We start from the raw sequence: 18,908 nt of genomic DNA on the forward strand, positions 1-18,908 counted from the left end.
TTGAACAAAAGTTTACCATGCTTATAATAACTTTAAAATATCTCCAAGATTTCAAAGCATTCGGTTTTGTAATACCTGATTAAATCAACAAAATAAATTCACGCATTCATTAATTTTTTTGAGTCACCCTGTACATGCAAATCCAAAAATATGAATGGAATGATAAATCACAAGTACAGACTCATCATATTTTGTACATTTTAGATAGGATTTATTCAGCAAAATTTTGGGGTGACGTCATCAATTTTTTAGGGGGGATGAGCAAATACATTTTAATAAAAAATTTACCATGCTTATAATAACTTTAAAACATCTCCAAGATTTCAAAGCATTCGGTTCTGTAATTCCTGATTAAATCAATAAAATAAATTGACGCATTCATTAATTTTTTTCAGTCACTCTGTATATGCAAATCGAAAAAATATGAATGGAATGATAAATCACAAGTACAGACTCATCATATTTTTCACATTTTAGATAGGATTTATTTACCAAATTTTAGGGTGACGTCATCAATTTTTTTAGGGGGGGATGAGCAAATAAATTTTGATAAAAAATTTACCATGCTTATGATAACTTTAAAATATCTCCAAGATTTCACGGCATTCGGTTCTGTAATTCCTGATTAAATCAATAAAATAAATTGACGCATTCATTATTCAAATCCAAAAAATATGAATGGAGTGATATATCACAAGTAGAGACGTATCATATTTTGTACATTTCAAATAGGATTTATTCGGCAAACTTTTGAGCTGACGTCATCAAGTTTTTGGAGGGGATAACCAAATATATTTTGACTAAAGATTTATGATGCTCTTTAGAGCCTTAAAACATCTGCAACATTTCAAAACATTCGGGTTAGCAGATTCAAAATTAAATTGGAAAATGTTATTTTATAATTTTGATTTTTTTTCCAAAAATCTGGACGTTTCGGGTAAAAACTCAATTCGGAGTCGTAAACGACATGTATAGGACTATGTTATTTTATACAATTTAAGACCCATTTACTATGTACAATTTTGAAGTGACGTCATCGCATTAATGGTGGGGATGATTAGACAAATTCTGGTTAGCGTTTTACCATCTAGATGATATTCCTAATATAAGTACAAAATTTCACAACAATCGGTCCAGTATTTTCGGAGATTATCTGTCTAATAAAAATCCGGGACGGCAGACAGACGGACAGACGGACAGACGGACAGACAGACGGACAGACAGACGGAAATGGGAGACCTATTTCTTCGTCTTCTAGGGGTCATGAAAGATCGAGAAAACGTAAAAGTAGAGAGTCGGCCGACGGACTCGATTACAATACTTCCTTTGCTTACGCTCGGGAAGTAAAAACATGAAAATTATTGGATGAAAATTAATTGAATTTAACTAAATATACAAACAAAAGAATGGAGTAGGTCAGAATTTTTTTTATTTTTAAAGTTTATAAGTAATATGGATTTCATGTGATCCTAGTGAGAACTTAAGGCAAGATAAAATAGACATGAACATTAAATTTTTTCAATGAATATAACAATGCGTTTTAAAAATGCAGTAGGCCACATTAAAACAAATTCAGATTAAAATTTTAATTTTAAATTGTTATTAAGATAGTTTTGTAATAACTTATACTATCGTTAAACTAAAATTGGTACTATACATATCCTAGAACACTGTTTTTCAATAAATAGGGACAATTATCAATATGATAATCGCATTTATCTATGAACGATTTAAAAAAAGCTGATTCCATTGTAGCAGTCCTGAAACTTGTTAGTTGTAAATCTTGTGATAATAAATACTAGTTAGTTATTACCTTGCGATAATGCTGCCTATTTCGCAAAACATGCCGCATTTATCTGCCACTTTTAAATTAGCCACGCTTTCACAGATGTATTTCAAAACGCAAGAATACACACCAAGAATAGACCTAAAAAAATGTGAACAATCCAACCGACATTTTGCAGAAGTATGAACCTACTCATCTGTAATAGTATCTAATTCAGCGTGAACATCCCTCTTAAAAAATTGGTGTCTCCTGGGTATACTTTCAGGCAAATCGTAATTCATTCTGATAGTCCAACCATGGGCAAAAACTTCCGTGTAATTCAGCACATTATCCTTCCCGTTCAACCTAAACTGTAGCACAATTTCCAGTCAAACTGCAAAACATTGATTACAATACTTACGAAAAATTTACTACTTTTACTAAAAACGACTTTGCGTTTTGTTCGGTGTTTGTATTCGGAATTTATACCATTTGTAATTGGGATAATACTCAACAGCATCAAAAAAAATAATGGCAGAAACATTTTGATGATTGTGTCTTGCATTATTTCTTATGGAATTGTATTTTGTTGGTTATGTTACCACAGATGGATGAAGATTTTGACATTATGTACAGTAATTTAAATAACGTTTACAGTTGAGTAAACCCGACATGTAGCGGTATATTGTTCCAGACGATGCAAGATTTACAGTGCTAATTGGATCTTGATTCAGAGTTTTTTTGTTATCTTGTCATCAACCTAAATGTTGTAGGTTTTATTTCGTGTTCAGAATTGGGGGCCTTTTATATCACTCCGGGGAATTTCTCCAATATTTTCCTAATTAGATGTCGTAGACTTCCCTGAATGTAAGCGAATTTCCGAATGGAGTATCCGTCTGCCGCAAATCAATATCGATTTTCACTTAATATTTTTCGAAACAAAAATTCACAAAATGGACACATCTACACTGATTTATATTGTAACGGAGTTTGGGACATAGTTATGACACAAATGATTATTTCGTTCTCGCAAACTTAAAATTATTATGTAATAAGTATTTATTATGATTACGGTGAATGGACTATTTACAAAGTCATATTTATGAAGAGTTTTAGCAAATACTCGTGAACTTTTTTATTGCCAGCTAGCCGTCTTCGTTACTTAAATATTGATTCAGAACTTTCCTAACGTTCCACCGATAGTGCACCGGTTAAAATGATATTGACAAGAATTGTCTTAATTGGTGTTTTAATTGCAACAACGTTGTCTCAAGTAACGAATGTAGTAAAAAAAAATCCTTTATTGTTAAGGAAAAAGCGCTACTTAGCTTTCCCAATGAAAAGCAATTTTGTGGTAAGTAGATATTTTAATTGGATTTTCTCCCCTCTCTGTAACTGGAGAAAGAAACAGAAGTGCTTTATTTTAAATTTTAAAGTCGTTTTGGGGGTTAAAATATTCAGAGAGGTATCAGGAGCTCAAGGATTTCAGGATGTCTGCATGCAAATTTCCTTCAAGCTTTGCACACTTGAGGGTGAGTTAAACGAGGCTGAAAGTTATAAAGTCGCTAAAATATAAATAATTTTAAATTGCACAATGGGTACCTATTATTAAATATTTTCAAAAAATGACAATTGGATTAGCAAAAAAACATGCTGTGACCAACAAGATGGAATGGTTCAACCTTTAACACAAATCCTCAGATTCACTTGCGACAGTAATCGATAAAAGAGCGACACACGGGTTTGGTATGAAATTAATGGCTTTTTAAACTAATTAAACTTCGTTCGTTATTAAAATCTACTATTCGTAGTTTAATTAATTAGAACTCTTCTATAGAAATTGTCCGTAGATATCTATGGCGTACGTAAAGGCCTTGATGATGTCGCAACCCAGAGGATGGAACGCCTTAGGAGAATGCGATTTTCCATTTCCTTTACCTAGTGATACACGACTGTTTAAAAATCATCGACGAATTCACTACATTCAAAGAAGAGAACTTCTAAGCGGTTTGCAAACCGCATTTACTCAGTAAGTACATACACTTTTCATTGCATCGAAGCAATTTTGTCTTGCAAACTAATCTTAAGCACTCAATTGTGAAAAGAAGTTTTTCTACTTTGCGTTCAAAATAGGTAATTGCTTTCTCCGGAAATCGTCATAGAAACAACATTTCCCTGCGTATCTACGCGCTGGAAAATTGAATTTTCCTGACTAGTACTGTAAAGACTTTGCAAGACGCAAAATAAAAAAGATACTTTAAAAAAGAACAATGTATTCAAAACTATTAATTAGAAATATTAATATGAATCGTGGGACTTGTTATGTTTCAAATATTGATTACCGATAGTGATTCATGACCGAACTTCAAATTTTCAGTAAAAGTCCCAGTCGAAATTTTACCATAGAATATACGGTCCAAAGTCTTATAGGTTTCTGCAAACTTGCTTTTTCCGCAAAATACCCAAGAAATATTTCTTCGGTAAGTAAAGTGACTTTTTTTCTCGACGGCAATCTTCGAAAATTTGGAATGCCCTTTCATACTGGTCTTTTGATTTACACGGTAATAGATCGTTAGTAGCAACAACCGCAGCTTCACTCACATCAAATGGAATGCCCTCACAATGATTTTCGTCTTCTTTCATCATTATTTTATGAATTAACACTGTTTTCACAACACACGCACAAAATTGATGAATTTTTTTCGATGTTGTTTACTTTGTAATACAACTTAATAGTTGTCAACAAAATTGACACACTTGATTTTTGTGGAATTTGTAAAAAAAAATTTTAATATTTGTAAATTTCGTTTTTTTTTTTAACGATATCCGGAAAAATTGAATACAAAATACGTCAGTAAAATCTCTTAGCTTTAAAATACTCGGCACAAAGTGCGTCCGTCCGTCCGTCCGTCCGTGCGTCCGTCCGTGCGTCCGTCGGTCTGTCTGTCTAGTGTCTGCATCCATTTTAATTAGACAAGTAATCTCCGAAACTGCTGGACCGATTGTTAAAATAATTTTAATGATACACAAAAATATACTCCTGTACTTGTAGTCTACGATTCCGCTATCAATTTTTTCGCTAAACGTTCAAATTTTCGAAAAAACATTTCCAAGGGAAATACCGTCATATATATTACAAAAACCAGATGAAAGTCCTCCTAGCGCAGTAGCAAAGTTGCAAAGACAGAACTGCGACAAACGGTAGTGGTTCGATGCCGAACTTGGCCGGTTTACTTTTTTTTCTTGCATATACGCGCATACCTTTCTTTTGTGATGTGACTAGTGTTAACCATGTTGATGACTTCATTACCAATTTTTTATTGATCAAATTAAGAACGGGTCACCCTATTTTCTTCAAAATGTGAAAAACACGTCTTTATAATTTTAATAAAATAATTATAAAATAAGAATTATAATATTTAGAACATTTTGTTCAATTGTGGTTTTTAATACTTTTAGTCCTGTGTTTTGAGAAGGCAAACTCATTCAAATCAAACTAATTTCTATGTGACATTCTTGCGATGTATAAACATAAATAAACACTTGGGCGTCAGATTGCTATTAATGGGGGACAAGGAATGCTATTTATGCCTATCGTTTTTAAGTACTTTACAGCGTTTATCACAAAGCGAAAAGCGTAAAATCAAATTTTATATATTTTTTACAGAGCTGGATTTGTCGGATTATACTTATAGCCTTCGACCAATTTTTTATTGATCAAATTGGGAAGCTCATTTTTTAGATTTGCTTATACAGGGTCATTTAAAAAAATTAATGAATCAGTCAATTTATTTTATTGAATATCAAGAATTGCAATTTGAAATCTTGCAGATGTTTTAAAGTTATTGTAAGCTTGGTAAATTATTAATCAAAATATATCTTTTTATTCACCGTCATTTCAAGATTTTGCCGAATAAATTCTACTCAAAATATGCAAAATGTGATGATTTTTACTTGTGTTTTTTACTTCCCGAGCGTAAGCAAAGGAAGTATTGTAATCGAGTCCGTCGGCCGACTCTCTACTTTTACGTTTTCTCGATCTTTCATGACCCCTAGAAGACGAAGAAATAGGTCTCCCATTTCCGTCTGTCTGTCCGTCTGTCCGTCTGTCCGTCTGTCCGTCTGTCCGTCCGTCTGTCCGTCTGTCCGTCTGTTGTCACGGATTTTTATTAGACAGATAATCTCCGAAAGTACTCGACCGATTGTTGTGAAATTTTGTACTTATATTAAGAATATCATGTAGATGGTAAAACGCTAACCAAAATTTGTCGAATCATCCCCACCACTAAAGCGATGACGTCACTTCAAAATTGTACATAGTAAATGGGTTTTCAATTGTATAAAATAACATAGTCCTACACATGTAGTTTACAACTCTGAATCGACTTTTCACCCGAAACGTCCAGATTTTTGGAAAAAAAATCAAAATTATAAAACAACATTTTGAAATTTAATTTTTAATCTGCTAACCAGAATGCTTTGAAATGTTGCAGATGTTTTAAGGCTATAAAGAGCATCATAAATCTTTAGTCAAAAAATATTTGCTTATCCCCTCCAAAAACTTGATGACGTCAGCTCAAAAGTTTGTGGAATAAATCATATCTAAAATGTACAAAATATGATGAGTCTGTACTTGTGAACTATCACTCCATTCATATTTTTTGGATTTGCATATACAGGGTGACTCAAAAAAATTAATGAATGCGTAAATATATTTTATTGATTTAATCAGGAACTACAAAACCGAATGCTCTGAAATCTTGCAGATGTTTTAAGGTCATAAAGAGCATAATAAATGTTCAGTCAAAATATATTTGCTTATCCCCTCCAAAAACTTGATGACGTCAGCTCGAAAGTTTGCCGAATAAATCATATCTAAAATGTACAAAATATGATGAGCCTGTACTTGTCATTTATCACTCCATTCATATTTTTTGGATTTGCATATACAGAGTGACTCAAAAAAATTAATGAATGCGTAAATTTATTTTATTGATTTAATCAGGAACTACAAAACCGAATGCTTTGAAATCTTGCAGATGTTTTAAGGTTATAAAGAGCATAATAAATTTTTAGTCAAAATATATTTGGTTATCTTCTACAAAAAACTGATGACGTCAGCTCAAAAGTTTTCCGAATAAATCGTATCTAAAATGTACAAAATATGATGAGTCTGTACTTGTGATTTATCATTCCATTCATATTTTTGGATTTGCATATGCAGGGTGACTCAAAAAAATTAATGAAGGCGTGAATTTATTTTATCGATTTAATCAGGAATTACAAAACCGAATGCTTTGAAATCTTGGGAATATTTTAAAGTTATTATAAGCATGGTAAACTTTTGTTCAAAATGTATTTGTTCATCCCTCCTAAAAAAATTGATGACGTCACCCTTAAATTTTGCTGAATAAATCCTATCTAAAATGCAAAAAATACGATGAGTTTGTACTTGTGATTTATCATTCCATTCATATTTTTTAGATTTTCTTAAGAGGTGGTTCAAAAAAATTAATGAAGTCAATTTATTTTATTGATTAAATTAAAGGCAACACTTATTATTAGTATTACACCCCAACCAACCCAATTTGGTAGACACAAAATTTGTTAAAGGAAAAACTCGGTTGAAACATAAGGGTAGCACGCTTATTTACATCGACTTTAACATTACAGACCTGCATTTGTTTTATGCGTTCACTTGATTCCGCGAATGTGAAATAGACATGTTTATAATCAACCAATTGTGAATTTCACCGTCAAGAATTAAAATAAAACCCAATGTTTTATATAATAAGCGGAAGTCGAAGCAATAAAACCGACGGTCGTTTTGTTTACTACAGTTTCTGTGTTTGGCTCTCACGTATGCTGTTACGCCTGTCATCTTAAATTAACAATGTTTATACATACACGATTTTCAGTTGCCTCTGATACGTAGGTATACGTGAGTAAATTGTTTCGTTATTTTATTGATTATTACAAATCAATATTCAAACGACCCAATTCATTTTCCCGAAAATTTGAGAATATAATAATTTTATTCTTAGTATTACACTACATCTATCCCAACTGATATACGTGTCCTTGCAAAAATGTTGATGACGTCATCGCAATTTTTTTTTAAATTCCCACTACAAAAATGTAATGAGAAAAAAAACACAATAGGCATGCAGTCGTCAAGTTTCCGACAGCGAGGGAAGTACTGTCTAAACTCTTTAGACCAATTTTTTCATATTATTATTAACGGTCATTACCTTGAGTTTGACGTTTGTTAATGTTAAAAGTTGAATTTTATTAGCAACTTGGGCGATAAATCTACTTAAACGATGGTGAATAAAATAGTATACAAACCTCGACAGAAATATGATTCCTGTGTCTCGAGAACTAGTTCGCTTCTCGGTAAACTATAGTTTTCTCGACACGAGTGTAATACTTTCCGTCTCGGTATGTAATATACAATTTTCGTTCGAAGGTTAACTGTGGAGGTGTTGATGGAAGATTTTGTTGAATTTATTTGGCATAAAGGACGTAGGAGAGCAAAAGTGAAACCCTTTTCTGCTATAGTTTCGTCTATTTTTTTATTTTATTTATTCTGACACCACTGTCTATACTATCAACGTTGCGTCCAAAAAATTGAATTACAACAACGAAATTCGTAACACAATTTTCATATTGTGCCGAGAAACAAATTTGCATGTTTAAAAGTTAGAAAGTAAAATTGTTCATCTAGTAATCACTAATCATCAAAAAACTTTTCTTACGCCTGATGATGTCTAACATCATTAAAAAAATAGACGAAAATGTCTTAGAAAAGAGTTTGAATTTTGTTTTCCTACGTCCTTTATGCCAAATAAATTCACGGTGGAAGTATTTGTGAAATTGTTGTTTTTTTTGATAATGATTCCACGTGAAGCCGAACCCGCCAAAACAATAACTTCGCTCGTTCTAAAGTCATATCAAAACGACTAAAATATTCTTAACTTCAATTTTAATTCACAAACTTGTGCAACAGCGTAAAATTGTTAGGTAAAAAAAAAAAGTAGCAGCCTATTAATTGTCGTCCAAAAGTTAACACAGTGCAACTACATTATCGAACTGCCAGGCAAATTTTGAGTAAAAATATGTATTTCACTGACGATGAGTGTTCACTCCAATATTTCGAATATACGTACGAATTATCGTAGTAATAACGTGCGCTCAAAAATAAAACACCTCTAGTTACTAGTCGATGGACAAATGTTTTTTAAACGTATGGCGTAGCTAACATCATACATTGCACATTTGTCAGTGTCAAACTTCTTCTATCACTTCTATCAATGCTCTAATCTGTAGACTATCTGTCACTATTCGAATTATACATCGAATCTCAAATTATTGCTACGACGATAGCTGCGCTATACGTTCAGGAAACATTTGAGCATCGAGAGCACGGACTACCCCCTCGGGAGAAGTAACTAGAGGTGTTTTTTATTTGATCGCTCGTTACCATAAGTAGGATGTATACATATTTGTGATAATTCAGAAGATTTATTAACTAAACCAAATTTTTGTTGCGATGGAAATACAAACTGAGTTTGTTAAAAAAAGTCTGAGTTATAAAAATATTCATCCTACGAATTGTATTTTGCAAGACTATTCCATGCATATACACTTGCGAGCATTGAAATCGGGCCACAAATCGGGTCACTATTCACATCTGACTTTGAATCAAATTTTCTACCGAACTATATTACACTTAATGAAACTAAAAAAGCCATTAGAAAGACCAGATTAAAAGAGAGTTACGAAAAACTTCATGAAATTGTTTTGCAATATTTTTTTGGGGCAAAAAAGAAAATGGTTCAATAACGAAATTTTTTATGTTAACAAAATCAACAATTTAAAGTAGACAAGGATGTTAATATTCGGTGTTGCCACCCCTAGCTCTAATAACCGCTCGCATTCGTCTATTCATGGACTCAATTAAGGTGACGACAACTTCTTGCGGGATATTAGCCCATTCTTCTTCAATGGCTATTCTGATAATCTGGAGGATTTACCTGTCATTTAACGAAGAAAAAAAAACGATCTTTCAGATGATGTATTTCTTGCAAAACAGCCAAATATTGATTTTGAATAATTTTCATTCAAAGTCAGATTTTAATACTCGCAAGTTTAGTACTGAAACAATTATAACAATTTTGTTCTGAATGTTTAACTCACTCTCTGGGAGAGAATTGTTGGCAAATCGACCCGTTTTTTAATAATGTAAAAAAAATAATTTGTTTACATGATCGTAACTATGGTTTGTCAGGTTGAAAACACCGTTTTTTCACTAGCAGCCATGTCGCATGCAAATGTCGACTCATTTAGAGGTAGCAAATTCATCTTTTGCGACCACGGGTTCAAAAAGAAAAATTGAGGTTATGTACGCAATGTTTGATGTGATTATTTCTTAAAAAATGAACAAATGTGTGCTACTAACATTATTTGAGTATACGCATGGTAGTTGGTAGACGGTAGAAGATAAAATGATTAATTCAGCGACAAGTATAAACGGTTTTCTTTGCATTGAAGATTTAGATTAAGTTTGATTAGAAATCAAAACAAAATCATGTTGCGCCAAAAAATTGAACGTTTATTTTTTCAATTTATTGTCTTATGGTTTCTACTAGTGAAAAAAATAGTATATTAACCAGGGTTGCAAACCCACTCCTAGACCTCGCGCTTCAGAGCCCTCGACGCTGCGCGTCTCGGGTTCTAATTTGCGCTCGGTCTAGAATGCTTGGCCTTGCAACCTTGGCTAATAATATACTATTTTTGACCCAATGGGGATGCCGAGTTACTGTGACTTGCCGCGAAAAGCCTACGTTTTAGATTTAACTTATGATTGATTGGTCCTTAACCTATATGCATGGAATAGTCACGAAATTTTTTTCTAGTGCATTTATATCATGTTCACGTGTAAAACTGGAATGGAATCACTTTAAACTCAGATTTAAAAAACTTTTCAGTATGAATTTGAAATTGAATTTCACACGAAAGCCAAATGTCAGTTGACAGCGTTGTCATCTATTTAGATAGACCACGTGCGAAAAAGCCTAAATAATAATTATAATCAGATTTTACTTTTTATTTCAAACAATTGTTCAGAGTTGCAGGTGTTCGTTGGCGGCGAACCCTTTATCCCCCGGCGAATGATGATTGCTTCCGTTGGCGGTTGGTCTCTTTCATAAGACCGACCGACCGACTAAGGCAGCCGCCAGTCACACCGCGAACACCAAACGTGTAAGACCAAGTCGGTCAGCTGGTTCCTTAAAAATAAAGCCTTCATTGTGATAAAAGCAGTTTAATTAATTCAGGTCCTTCGAAGCAACAACATAAAATAACCATAACACATTGGTTGTACGATACGAAACATTGGCCCATACGAACCGGATGTGAATCAGTTTTAGTGTAGTGATCCGTGATCGCTTACTAGTTTCAAATTCATCAGTGGAGTATAGTGGTTGCAGTGATTGCATTGCTAGTTCGCAAAGGGCATCCAGCATCATCAGTTATCACCACGCCTATTCATCCACGAAGTACAGCATCAATTCCGGTCAGGGCTTATTTCATCAATCAGCATCAGCAACACGTTTCTTCATCCACACCAGACGACGGCAGCAGTGGGCAGCATTCTTCTTAGCATTAAGGGATCACCACCACGTCCAGTCAATCAACAGTACCCGTGGGTGAAGCTAACAGGCAGTGCCAAGATCCACCCGGGTCCAGGAAGCAGCGAAGAAACTCAACAAAAAACCTGCAGTCGAGGACAGCATCCACAAGAGCGACGCATACCCTCACCAGGACAACAAAGCCAAGGTCAGAGCTATCTGCTTCCTTCCTAATTTCACCCTTTCTTATTAAGGAGTATACATTTCAATATATATATTTAATTTCGGTCACAACATTGAGCGTGAGCAACCTCATTAGGTTACAGTCGCGATTCTTATTCCGATTCTTAAGTCGTAAAAATCATGATTTATCATTATGCCCTCGTTAGAAGCATTAATTCGCTCACGCGGAGTAATTAAGGGAAAATTGACAAGAGTAGAAGGTTTCGTAAGGGATTTTAATCCAGATGCGCAAAACATAAATGAACTTGAAACACGCTTAGATTACTTAGAAGCTGCGTTTAGAGACTTTGAAAATACGGAATTACAAATCGAACTCGCAGCCGATGATAATTCGGAAGATCAAACCGAAGAACGCGATAAGTTTGAGTCGAGGTATTTCGCGGTCGTATCAACTATCAAAACTCTAATGCAAGAACTAAATGAGCGTAAAGGTTCGAAGCCAGGTAAACCCACATCTTCAAATTCAAACGAAAACAACTCGTCAAACGAATTAAACATAAAACGACATGTGTATAATCTACCCACGTTTGCGGGATCCTATAAAGAATGGTTGTCGTTTTCTGATCAATTTATATCCGTAATCCACAATAACGACAAATTAGACAAGTGCAACAAATTCCACTACTTGAAATCGTGTTTAAAAGGCGAAGCCCTTAAGGCAATAGAGGCATTATCAATATCAAATAATAATTACCAAATCGCTTGGGACCTTTTAGAAAAACGGTACGCGAACGAGAGACTTATTGCCCAAGAGCATGTTTATTCTATTTTAAGCTTCCCAGTAATTACCAAACCGTCGCATACCTGTTTACGCGAATTAATTGATAATTTAACAACAAATATAGAGGCACTTAAAACTTTAAAGGTACCGGTAGAAAGCTGGGACGCTATCTTAATACCAATTATTATTGAAAAATTAGACTTCGTCTCGAAAAGAGATTGGCAAGCTCAATTAACTTCGGCAATCCCAACATATTGGGAATTCTTAAAATTTCTAGAAAAACGACATCAAATCTTAGAATCGCTATTTCATACTAGCAAACAAACAGCTGTTCTAAAAACGCCGAGTGCAAACTTTAGTCGGGCCCAAAATTCAAGGTCGAATAATTACGCGACTACGTCGGCCTCTAATAATGGTAGTAAACAAAAATTTTGTGTCTATTGCAAGAAAAACGAACATTACATAAATCAATGTTCAGAATTTCTCAAACTTAACGTGGGCGAACGAGGTGGAGCCGTGGATCGAGTACGTTTATGCAAAAATTGCCTGAGGAACAATCACACATTAGAAAATTGCAGATCAAATTCAAAATGCCGAGTCTGTAATCAGACTCATAACACTTTACTGCATGCAATCGACAATCAAGTAAGCTCACCGGAACAATCGGAAACAGTATCTTTGAATTCATATTCTCAAATTAATACATCTAAATCGGGAATTCTCTCTACAGCCATAATTTTGATAAAAGACAAAAACAATAAGTTTCATGAATGTCGTGCGTTTCTAGATTCGGGTTCAATGAATCATTTCATAACTTTAAGGATGTGCAGAAAACTAGGCCTCCCGTGTCAACAAATAGAGATGCAGATCGGAGGTATCAATCAGTCAGTTAGCAGCGTGAATCAATCAACACAAGTATCAGTGAAATCTAGATATAACCAATACAATCAGAATATTAGGTGTTTAGTTTTAAGTAACATAACAGAAAACCTTCCGATTAATCCGATGGATATGTCAACCATAAGTGTTCCTAAAAATATAAAGCTTGCGGATCCAGACTTTCATCGGCCCGAGCCGATTGATCTATTAATCGGTGCAGAATTGTTTTTGCCTTTAATGTGCATTGGACAAATTCATGTTGCCCCGAGGCAACCACATTTCCAAAAAACCCAGTTGGGATGGATTGTTGGAGGAAACATAAACGCATCCGGTAATAAACCTAGAGCCTTGTGTCATTTTACACGTTCAGATCAGAAATTACACGACCAAGTAAGTAAACTGTTTGAGCTTGAGGACACTAAAATTGTCGCCGACAAAGTTACTCCGGAAGAACGACAATGCGAAATCCATTTTTCACAAACCATTAAGCGGGATGTACACGGGCGGTTCGTGGCGCGCCTACCTTTCAAGTGCATCCCGCCTGACTTGGGAAATTCCCAGCAAGGCGCCCTCAATCGATTTCGATCTTTAGAAAATAAAATGCAGAAACAATCGGGTTTTAAGGAGCAGTACTCGGAATTTATGACGGAGTACCTGGAAATGAACCACATGGAACTAATACCGGATCCGAATATAAATTTAAAAAACTCGTACTACCTGCCGCACTACGCCGTGTTTAAATTATCTAGTACGACAACCAAATTGCGGACGGTTTTTGACGCGTCCTTTAAAACTACGACCGGTAAAAGTCTCACTGATAATTTAATGATCGGACCGGTAATTCAAGAAGATCTTTTTTCTATCTTGACGAGGTTTCGAATTCATCCGTTTGTGGTGACGGCCGATATCGCGAAAATGTACAGGCAGATCCGAATCGACCCGCGCGACACGGATTATCAGCGAATACTATGGCGTAAGGAACCCGACGAAGAATTACTAACGTACAGATTGACCACCTTGACATACGATACGAAACCGGCTAGCTTCATCGCGACCCGTTGTTTGTCCGAGTTAGCGACGCGATATCAAGATCTGTACCCCACAGCGAGTACGATAATAATCAAAAAAGATTTTTACATGGATGACCTGTTGACGTGCTTCCGACCGCCGATAATAGTCATGGCTCTTTAGTAAAATTGGACGATGGCGAATTGACAAAAATCTTGGGTTTACTTTGGGACCCCAAAACCGATGTTCTTAGGTACGACGTAAAACCAATCAACGTCAAATCAAAGGTGACCAAACGAATTATTTTGTCGACCATTGCACAGATATTCGATCGGGGCGGTGATGTTAAAGGCGAAATTGATATTGCAGAAACTCTGGTCGTTAAAGATCGAATGGGATGAATCTGTGCCACAAGATATCTACTATGTGTGGAGTGAATTTATTAAGGAATTGTTGTATCTTCGCGAATTACACATTCCTAGAAGAATTTCCGATCTCAACGAGATAATTGGGTTTGAACTGCACGGTTTTTGCGACGCCAGTATGAAGGGGTGCGGAGCGGTCGTATATGTATGGACGTATGACAAATGCAGCAATTATTCGGTGCGTCTACTTGGTACAAAATCACGCGTCGCACCTCTAAAAACAGTAACCTTGCCGAGATTAGAATTATGCGGTGCACTACTCGTATCAAAACTTATTTGTGCCGTTAAAAAGGCGTTAAATGTAAATATTACGAGACAGTATTTGTAGTCAGACTCTAAAGTCGTTATAGCCTGGCTAAATAATAGTCCACACATGTGGCAAACGTTCGTAGCTAATCGGGTAGCCGAAATTCAAGATCTTACTGATATAGTAGACTGGCGACATGTCAAGGGTGAAGAAAACCCCGCGGACCTAGTTAGTCGTGGTCTTCTACCGCAAGAATTGGTCAATAACGATTTATGGTTTAAGGGTCCGACGTGGCTTTGTTCAAACTTCGAAGTAAGATTGCCAGAAAGTTCTAGCACCACCGTCGTTCACGTTGATGAAATGCCCGAAAAGCGCAAATATGTTGCAGGCGTAACCGCAATAGAAATCAGTACGTCACTACCTATAATGACAAAAATGTCGTCCTTTCATAAATTGAATTGTGTTATTGCGTATTGCTTGCGTTGGTCGGACAGACACAGAAAATCAAAGCAACAGTTACCAGGGGAAACTGGACCCTTAAAGGTCCACGAATTACGAAAAGCCAAATTGTCAATTATTCGTTGGGAACAAAAATACGCATTTCCGGACGAATTAAAAACTCTGGAAAGGGGAGAGCCGATTAGCAATAAAAGTCCAATTCTATCATTAAACCCGTTCCTATCAAAGGACAACTTGATCAGGGTCGGCGGGCGCTTAAGAAATGCCAGATTGCAATTTGACACCAGGCACCCGATACTAATGCCAAGTAATCTATACATATAAAATTGTTTGTCCTGACTGACTGATTCATCAACGCAGAGCCTAAACTACTGCAGCTAGAAACATGAAATTTGGACAATAGTTTCCTTTTGTGATGTAAACACCCACTAAGAAAGGAACTTGGGAAATTTCACCCCTAAAAGGGTGAAAAGCGGTGGTAAAGTTTGTACAAGAAGACTATTTCCTAACTATTTCTGTTGTAAATATTTACGTGAAACTTGGTATTAAAGCTTTTCAACACAAATAACGAAACACGTATTTCACCATTTTCCGAAATTCAACCCCTAAGGGGGTAAAAAGTGGTGGATAAGTTTGTACGGGAAAACTACTTCTGTTGCACATTTTCACGTGGAACTTGGTATTAATGCTCTTCAACACATATAATGACACACGTATTTCAGCATTTTCCGAGATTCAACCCCTAAGGGGGTAAAAAGTGGTAACTAATTGTGTATGGGAAAATATTTCTATTGTAAATTTTTGCTTGGAACTTGATATTAATGCTTTTCAACACAAACAATGTAACGCGTATTTCAGCTGTTTTTGAGATTCTACCCCTAAGAAGATCAAATGAGGTGACAAAGTTTATATGAGAAAAAATATTTGTATGGCGATATTTAGTTGAAATGTTGTTAACATTTGTTACTTGAAAATTGGTAATCATGTAAAATTGTTTGTCTTGACTGACTGATTTTAATTCCTTTTTGAAATTCATCCCCAACGGAATATAATTTGGGTGGAAATGAAATGAAAGGATGTAGCTGTAGCAAAAAATATCCTCGAATTCTCCTGAAAGAAACCCAAACAGGCGAAGACAGCTACCCTCAATACCGGCGAAGAGGTTCCGCGGATGGTGGATTCACGATTGAATTCCATGTTGTAACCCTATGTAACAGATGGGTGGTACCGTACAATCCACTTTTATCTTGAACTTTTGCTGCTCACATCAACATAGAGTATTGTAACTCTCAAACTCCAACCAGGATTATTTGGTCTTGAAAATGACAATGATGAGGTCAAATTATATGAAAGTGGTCGATATATTAGCAGCTTTGAAACTGTCTGGAGAATCCTGACCCTTTCCTATACATGAACAATTTCCAGCGGTTTTTCATCTCACAGTGCACTTGAAAAATGGCCTGCTGTCTGTTTTAATCCTAACGACCAGTGGCGGCTGGTGGGTCAAAATTTCGGGTCGGCCAAATATTTTGAGTCTACACCTTGGTGTTATATATTTTCGTAATGTATGGCTGCTACTCATTAACCACTGACATTTTACGTGCCAGGATGTACAAAACATCTCAAATGTTTCGACCTGTTAAAATAATTTTTTATAGGAAATTGACAATGTCAGTTTGATTCCAAATACTATTAATCTTTAATTCTACTTGTTCTGCTTTATCATTAATTGAGAACCACCGAAAACATTATTTTTACTGAGTTCCGCGTCGACCGGCGGCTATACGGCTTGCCGACCCCGGACATCCACAATTAAATAATAATAATTAAATAATGACATGCAGTTAAAAAATATAAAAAAAAGTAATAATAAAAGTACCAACTCTTAACTATCTTCATTTACATTTATTTTTTTTTTTAATGTAGGTATATGACGAATTGTCAAATAAATTAATTGAATAATTGAAAAATTAAAATGATTTAAAACTTTAAATTCGTTTCTGAAATATCTGAAAACGCTTAGATGCTAAAAATACAGAAAAAGCGCATTTATGTTGTAGCTAAGTTATGTACGAAAAATAAAATTTTAGATAATTTAATGTAATTTTTTTCGTTTATTATTCATACACAGGTAAATGTATTAAATCGACAATTATTATTAAAAAAAAAATAGTATGCACTGAAGAACATCGAAGCCGTTATTGTTTTGTAATTTGGTTAGCTATCTTAAATATTAAGCGTTTTAAAAACTAAATTCGCGTTGCTGGGTACGGCGAAGGAGGATTTCGCCGGACCTGGCACAACATACGTTCCGCCAGGTCTTTGTCTACTACAGTGTACTAGACAAAGAGAACGATGAAATCGTAAGCTGCTACGAAGTCGAAACATCGAGCATAATGCATTCCTGGATACGGCGTGCCGAAATCTCGCCGGCAAACCGTGTTTATCAGCATTTAAAATTAGCAACAAATGCTTTATTTTGTACCTACAATATAATAAAATATATTTTTAATATATATGATCTATCCTAACGTACATTCAAACTTTATTTCTTTTTTTATTTTCTAATTTCAATGCTTACTAAGTATTTTAAAATGACTGGTACGGCGTGGCCGACCCTGCCGCCCCTGACCAGCCGCCCCTGCTAACGACTTTAATAATGCAACTGAAAAGGTAAATAATTCACAGAAAACTACTTTTCTAGCATTTTTTGAGCTTTACAAAACGAATAATTTTGCAAAAATCCTTTTTTATGTTGAAGTCCCTTCATACTATGTGTGGAAAAGTACCAAATTTGAGAGACAAAAACGTGGAAAAAATGTTGATGGTTGGCCGGGAGTCAAAAGCGATCAAACTTTGGGCAGAGTGTACACCGTTCACCCTAATAACGCCGAATGTTTCTACCTTGGTCTTCTTCTTCAAGAAATGAGAGGGCCAACATCATTCTCGGATTTAAAAACTATTGATGGTGTCGCTTATCCCGCATATCACTCATCATGCAAAGCTTTGGATTTGTCAAGTTCAGTCAGAGTGTCAAGAGAGTGTTCATATTATAAATGAAATGTACAAGTGTGTGATTTCCTTTAAAGACACGGTGCTGTCTTTAGGAAGACAATGTTTAAAGTATTATGGTTCGCCTCAGCCTGTAAAACGTGAAGAAGTCATACAAAACAGAGACTATCTCAGAGTGATTAGCTATGACATACTTTTATAGGCACAACGAAAGTTTATTAAGTACAGAACAATATCAAATTTACAACCAAGTTTTAGATAGGTCAGGTAAATGTCTGTTTTTACATGGCTGCCTACAATATTAGCGACAAAACTATCCAAATATTTTAACTTTTTTAAAGAAATATCCTTTAATTTAAAACATGACTTTTAATCAAATCGACAAAAGATAACCCAAATTACAAAATTCATGGGACCCTAACTCCAAACTTTCAGTCCTTATTTCACCCACTTAGGGGTAATTGATGCTTACATAACGAAAGGAACCTTCTGTCCAAATTTCGTGTTTCTAGCTCCA

The 18,908-nt window shown here is 35.1% G+C and overlaps 1 protein-coding gene across 1 annotated transcript; it reads right to left on the minus strand.

Moving 5' to 3' along the window:
• Positions 1-1,651: 1,651 nt before the first annotated feature.
• LOC135127410 (uncharacterized) lies at positions 1,652-2,677 on the minus strand. The gene is made up of 4 exons (XM_064053849.1): positions 2,187-2,677; positions 1,979-2,136; positions 1,814-1,927; positions 1,652-1,760 (listed from the first exon to the last, which is right to left on the minus strand). The coding sequence occupies exons 1-4, from the start codon at positions 2,328-2,330 to the stop codon at positions 1,652-1,654; spliced, it is 525 nt and encodes a 174-aa protein (XP_063909919.1). The 5' UTR covers positions 2,331-2,677.
• Between the last annotated feature and the right edge of the window lie 16,231 nt (positions 2,678-18,908).

The sequence above is a fragment of the Zophobas morio genome, unplaced genomic scaffold (genome assembly GCF_036711695.1).
Source record: "Zophobas morio isolate AGI-343-1 ecotype UQ-CSIRO unplaced genomic scaffold, CSIRO_AGI_Zmor_V1 ptg000011l, whole genome shotgun sequence".
NCBI classification, from domain to species: Eukaryota; Metazoa; Arthropoda; class Insecta; order Coleoptera; family Tenebrionidae; genus Zophobas; species Zophobas morio.